The following is a 6,279-nucleotide window of genomic DNA, read 5'->3' on the forward strand; positions in this document are numbered from 1 at the left end:
TCCTCTAAGGGAATCAGCAGCACACAAAAGACATCTACATTGATGATTTTTCTTATGTCTTAAAGTACTATTTTTGTTTAAGTTCCAAAAGTCTTAAGCCACGATGTACACTCACTGACAAAAAGGGACCAAGAAGAAATGGTCTGATTTGGACATTGTTTATTGACAGTGATGGGTATAAAATTATTATATGAACTGACATGTCTGGAATGGGCACTAGAGGGCGTAAGAGGTAACATATTTGTGTTATTTGGCAGGCAGTAAAGATCACCAGTTCCAGGGAATGCCTTGTAGACATTAAACAGCGTTACCAGCAGAGTTGGATAGGGGTCACATTATGGGTCTACATGACGTCAGGCAGTTATATTGTGATATTACCAGGCTCTATGGGCATACAGATTTCATAGAGGCACGATGTTTGAACTAACGTGACGGCACCCTCACAAATTTTGAAGTTTCTGAGATCGTCACATTGATTGCCACTACAAACCTTGCTGCCTTTCATCTGGACATAGTTACTGGACTCTTTACGATATTCAGTGTTATTCAGCACCATTAGCTTGACAACTGGTTAAACTGTCAATAATTTCAGAGCAGTTAAGACTGCATTTGGGGTGGTGCCATAACTAATGATTAGTATCATGTCCAACGATTAATGGTTTGGGCATGCAGCAGCTGATGATGGCAGAGAGAACCAGTCCTGCCAATGTTGTGGAGAGACTCATGGCATCATGAGTAATGTGATTTAGGCGACCCTAACAACCCAGTGTTATGTCTACATGTCTTACCCCTCCTGAGACAGCCCCCTGGTACAGTCTGTCAACCAGATGATGCCCATGTCTCTGTAGACTGCCTGAGTAATGGGGAAAATCTTTAATCACACTTGTGTGGGCTCAGATTGGACAACAACTCTGACTCTGCTAACGTGCCAGATCTTGAGAGCCAATCAAATCCAAGCCTGAGGGGTTGCCACATGTTACTGACATCAGTCCAACAGTGTGAACCCTACTGCCAACTCAAATATTCATTTGATCTGATATTTTAATTGTGGCATGACAATCAAAACCTTTTATCGTGTGCAGTTTTTGTCTGGTTGCTTCACTTTTTCAGCAGTGAGTGTAAAATTACTTTTAATCAGACCCTCCAGGATTTTGCGATCGCAACTATTAACGCAAAATCAAGCAAACCCCGCGAAATCGCAACTTTTTGCAACTTTACCCAAAACACCGCAACTTAAACCCAATATTTATTGTTTCTGAAGTGATTCGCCACCGTTTCTGTGGTCTAGTCTCTTCTTTGTGGGTTTGTGTAGCGTGGGATACAAAATAACCCATGAAGAAGACACGTGACGTCACTTCCTGTTAACATCAGAATGCCGGCAGCGTGCAGGAGCAGCGACCGAAGCCAAAATGTGCGCTAATGCTTCACATTTGCCCACAAAGATTTCAGCAAAGCAGTTTCCTCCCCAGCTGCAGCTGTTTTGCACGTCCTGCAGTGTAATCATGGAACATAAACGCATCGACAAACACTTTGTGNCAGATGAAGGTTTCACAGATCACACACTTGGTTTTAAATGTTCTGCAATCAGTGCAGAATAATCTGCTCCAGGTTTGAAGTGTCTAGGTGTTGTAGTTTTTTAACTCGAGGTAAACTGGTGGAGCTATGCAGAGAACCACGCCGTTCAAAAGCCTTGTTTGGATTCATGTTTTTATAAAACACTGAGGTCCGGACCTCGGGGTCCTCAGTGGGAGCTATGGCCCTGCATCCATCCATATATAATCCTTTGAGCAAGTTCTGGGTCTGCCTAGGGGTCTTCTTCACTGGAAAAAGCTCAAAAGGGAGGTGCCCAGAAGCTATCCTAGTCCAAGTCTCAGAACAACCAAAACAAAACACCATCTTAAGTTGATGCACTATTTACAGTCATGCTTGCATCTTCAAAGAAAAAATGCTGGTTAGAGAATGTGAAAAGTTAGATTTACTGCCCTCACTGGGTTTATGCTTCTAACCATGAAAAGCAATTTATATCCATGTTTCTACTTTGGCCGCTGATGGGAGTTTTTCTTCACCTGAGTTGTTCGTCAGAGGATAAAAGATAAAGAATGTTGTCACTGATATATGCCTTCTGAATTCCTGTGTGACACAATTGTAGCAACGATATTGTGGTGGCAAATAAGGATTTAACATGTCTAATCCCATTCTGATGCCAGGTCAGCCTGTTTTTCCACTGATTCTGACATTGTTGGTATCCTTGTACCTTTGAGAAGCTCCGTGAACTTGTTTAAAACCATTCTCTTGCCTCTTGGGAATGGTCTCGTCTCTGCGGTTTTCTGGTTGACTTTTTTTCGTATTAAAAAAGCAAAACCAGCTGAGTCTTCTCGCCTTTCTTATCATTTCTGACACTAATCCAATAGCACAACTCTTGTGTTGAAGAGATCGGATGTTTTGTAAAGTCACATTTTCCTACAAATTCAAATTTGTTGCACACTTTAGGTTGCAACAAAACAAACTACAAACCATCTTTACAGTGAAATACTTTTGTGTAATTTTTTATTTTTAGTTCAGTACTATGGAAGAGTATTTTTTGCTGTCAGTGTTATTTCAAACATATTTCTTTTTTTATTATTTATAACACTATTCAACTTTGCTATCATCAATACATTTGAAAAACCTGTCCATTATGCTTCGTCAGGCATAAACCTGGAACATAAACGCATCGACAAACACTTTGTGTCTGCAAAACATGTGAGGAGAGCTGCAGACCAGGGACGATCCAGAAATGCTCATGAATGTCAGTTTAGAAGCTATCAAAGTTCTCAAATAAAGCACCTTTTGAGAATGTCAATGTTTGTTGGGAATTATCTTACAAAACTAGGAAGGATTTTTGGTTTAGATATTAAAAGTTATGCTTGTTTATTGATTTTAGTTTTTAAAAACTGCAACGTTTAGGAAAATGCCCCACGAAATCAGGCATTTTAGCCGCAACAATCACAAAAAATGCCCGCGAACTCCTGGAGGGACTGTAAAGGTGCAAAGTGTGTTTTTCAAAGCTCTGTTTGTTTCAGATTTTCTCTGCCGTGGACAAGTTTTTTTACATACGTGTCAAATTTCCGAATCCATTTTTATATGCTGCCCAGTTTCTGTTGAAGGACACCGCTCCTCCACTTCGTCTCTGAAACACAGTCCAGCCGCCATCCGGACGCATCTCACAGTACACCTGAGCAGGAAGTGACGCACGCAGACGCACATACCACATGTTAGTCTGAAAGACTGAGCAGGGTTTACAGATATTTGAAGAAAATGTTACAGACAGGCTGTTTATTGCAGAAATTAGTGTGAATTTCACAAAAGAATATAAAAGTATCTTTGAAACGTTTTGAAATTTCAATAAAAACAAATTATGTGTTCCACAGTGTTGCAATGCTAGCATTTCTCAATCCACAAGGCAACCAACACCAAACTGCTTTGGGAATTTTGGAAAATTTCCAATGACGGCATTTTATATCTGCTTCACTTACATCTGCGAGTTTAAGCAGGCCTTGCAATGACGCAAACAAATCATGAGAAAAACAGTTAACTTAGGTAGGACAAAGATAAAAAAAAAATCAGGTAAACAAGAAACACTTTCCTGTGAACAGCAGTGAAATAGGAGTAAAATTGAAAAAAATATTCTTCATTGTTCATGAATCTTGAATTACAGGTTAAACGTATTTCAATAAATTCTTAATTTGGTAAACTTCAGAAAATAGCAATTAATTCCCAGCTATATATGTCTTCTTGCTAAACAGTCCACTGCTGCAACTTTGACTTTGAACAGTTTTCTCAAAATAAAGTGTCAGCTACAAGCAGAAACTGTTTTTAACCTTGAAGGCGGTCTTGGCTCCAGCAGGCTGGATGATATAAACTCCACTCGTGGCTTGTGGTGATGCAGTCTTAATCTGCGTACAGTCTGTTCCTGAGGAGATAAGGACGACCTCGATGTTAAATCTACTTTCTAAAAGACTTTGAACAAACAACAAACAACCAAAGTCTTCTTACCTTGAGAAGAGAGGAGTTTCAGCTTTTTCTAGAAGTCCAACGTGAACAGTTTTAATATGTGACTTGATGCAAACATGGATTATAGAGCAATCATTTATATTTACCTCAGCCTGTTCTGACCAGCTCACCAGAAGGGCCAAAATGAGCCCACAGTACCCGACTAGACCCGTCATTCTGACCTGCATTTAAAAGAGACGTTTGACACAATCAGCAGCAAGATATGTCAAATATTTTCTTTGAGTACGTACCTGCATGTTGGGAGAACCTTCCTGCTCCCGGCTCAAAGTCCACAACTGAAGCAGCGCGCCTCCTCCCCGGTTACTGTAAACGCTCGCATTTTATGTTGACTCAGACTGGGAGGGGGAAGGTGTCAGAGCCGCAGATGTCTCCTGTTTCGCTGCGACAACAAGCTTTTTGTTTTCTCCCAAATGTCACACAAACATCCCAGTTGTGACACGTTAGCGTCTGACAACACCTCTCTGAGTAAGCAGCTTTCCGAGGCGAAGCCTGACAAAGTTTCCTTCTAAGGGGCCAAACCTTTTCCAACAGATTAAAAAGACGTTTTTCCCTTAAATTCTCCTGAATTTTCTGAGCAGATATTGATAAGATTTTATAGTGAGCTGTTTGATTGAACTCTTCCTGCTTTGGTCCCCTTCACAATGGATAAAGACCCCACTAGGATGTAAAATATCAGCCAAAACGTGTTTTTTTCAGGCTTTTGATCAGGTCTGGGGTGGGCGTTAGGAACTGTTAAAATACTCCCAGTTTCAAAGATACTTGGGGATCTTTTGTGGATTTTGTGAAGACGATAAAATGTGACAATTAAAGAATCCCCCGTGTTCTGGCACTGAGGAGAGAGATAGTGCCACTCATTTATTTTGGTGTAAGAACTGCCTTTAGATCCTACAGGACCAGGAACTGAAAGAGAAAGTGCTGGATCCAGTGCTGAGAGCAGAAAGTCAGAGGGCTCACGGAGCTGAGGCTGGGTGGGCTCGCTGGCTGAAGGCTGAATATGCTCACAAACTGGAGACTGGAGGCCTTGGGCGACTGAAGATAGGGGGCCCACCAAAGCCAGAGATGGCTGCAGACCTGTGGTGACTGATGAAGGCTTGGTGGCTGAGAACTTTAAGAAACATGGAGACTTGGGAACCATGATGGACACTGGGTCAGACGTACTTTGGCAATAGCATCTGTGGGACTTGGGTTGGCTCTGCCCGGGAGGAGGGCAGGCCTCTGGAGGGACTGAAGGCTCTGCAGAAACTGGAGACACTGGGGCAGGAGATGCCGAGTCGACCCATTCAGGAGCTGAATGTGGTGAGGAGAAGTTCGCACCTGATAAGACCCTCTTGGAAAAGTAAGGAGCATCAGCGTCCGGTTGGACTCCCTCGAAAAGATGAGCGTCCAGTTTCCAGGGTGACCCATAGAGAGGTTTCTGCTGGCTCCTGGTTTGGATCAGTCATTCTATCAATGTGTGCACAGGGATGAACCCAAGAATGCAGACTGTTTAAACAAATTAAAACTTGAAAAACTAAACCAAAACCTGACGTGGCAGCATAAATACAAAGTACAAGGAGTTCAGAGCCGAGTTTCACAGGGAGGAATTGGAACAAAGTGTGGGAGCTACAATGACTGATCAGAGATGAATGCAGGAGAACCAAATGGGCTGGAGCTACTGAGATGATGGGAACCACCTGGAACTGGGTGAACTGGGGGGCAGAGGAGGATGGAGGTGGCAGAAACTGACTCAGGCAAATTACTGAGAAGCAGCAGAGAACACAGGGAGGTGTGATGAGAATAAACCGCAGAAGAAAAACAGAATAAAAATACAAGAGTCCCAAAATATGGAGTCAAAAACTCACTGGAGTCCAGGGTACATTTAAGCAATTATTAGGCTTAGTCAATACAGAGTTCTGTGTTCTCCTTACCTGAATTGTTGAATAAAAGGCTGTTTTGAAGGAGGGATGGGCTCCCTTTAAAAAGATGTAAATCTTATTCCATCCTGACTAACTCAAAGAGTGTTTTAACTTAAAAGCTTCCTTAACTGTTCGTGAAGTGGCATGATTAATATCAATCTCCAGTGACCCTAACGATGTTCCAGTGGGTGGGGAGTAAGATTAATCTGCATGTGAATCTAGTTTACACAACGGAGCATTTCATGCAGCTTAAAGCTTGGAACTTCACATTCTCCAGTTTTTTTGTTTAACTGAAAAAGCTCCTCGGTCCAGCTGTTTTTAAATTTTATTT

General features: G+C 41.9%; 1 protein-coding gene across 1 annotated transcript in view; it reads right to left on the reverse strand.

Annotated features, from left to right (window-relative positions):
• Window positions 1–4,429, reverse strand: part of LOC108244977 (angiopoietin-related protein 5-like) — a 19,249-nt gene extending 14,820 nt beyond the window's left edge. Inside the window, exons 1-6 of the mRNA XM_017431551.3 lie at window positions 4,284–4,429; window positions 4,140–4,214; window positions 4,036–4,063; window positions 3,861–3,952; window positions 3,097–3,214; window positions 1–4 (exon numbers count right to left, since the gene is read on the reverse strand). Coding sequence (XP_017287040.1) covers window positions 1–4; window positions 3,097–3,214; window positions 3,861–3,952; window positions 4,036–4,063; window positions 4,140–4,214; window positions 4,284–4,289 — 323 coding nt within the window. The 5' untranslated portion in view covers window positions 4,290–4,429. The remainder of the gene's footprint in view (window positions 5–3,096; window positions 3,215–3,860; window positions 3,953–4,035; window positions 4,064–4,139; window positions 4,215–4,283) is intronic.
• Window positions 4,430–6,279: the final 1,850 nt, after the last annotated feature.

This window comes from Kryptolebias marmoratus, linkage group LG1 (genome assembly GCF_001649575.2).
Source record: "Kryptolebias marmoratus isolate JLee-2015 linkage group LG1, ASM164957v2, whole genome shotgun sequence".
Lineage (NCBI taxonomy): Eukaryota > Metazoa > Chordata > Actinopteri > Cyprinodontiformes > Rivulidae > Kryptolebias > Kryptolebias marmoratus.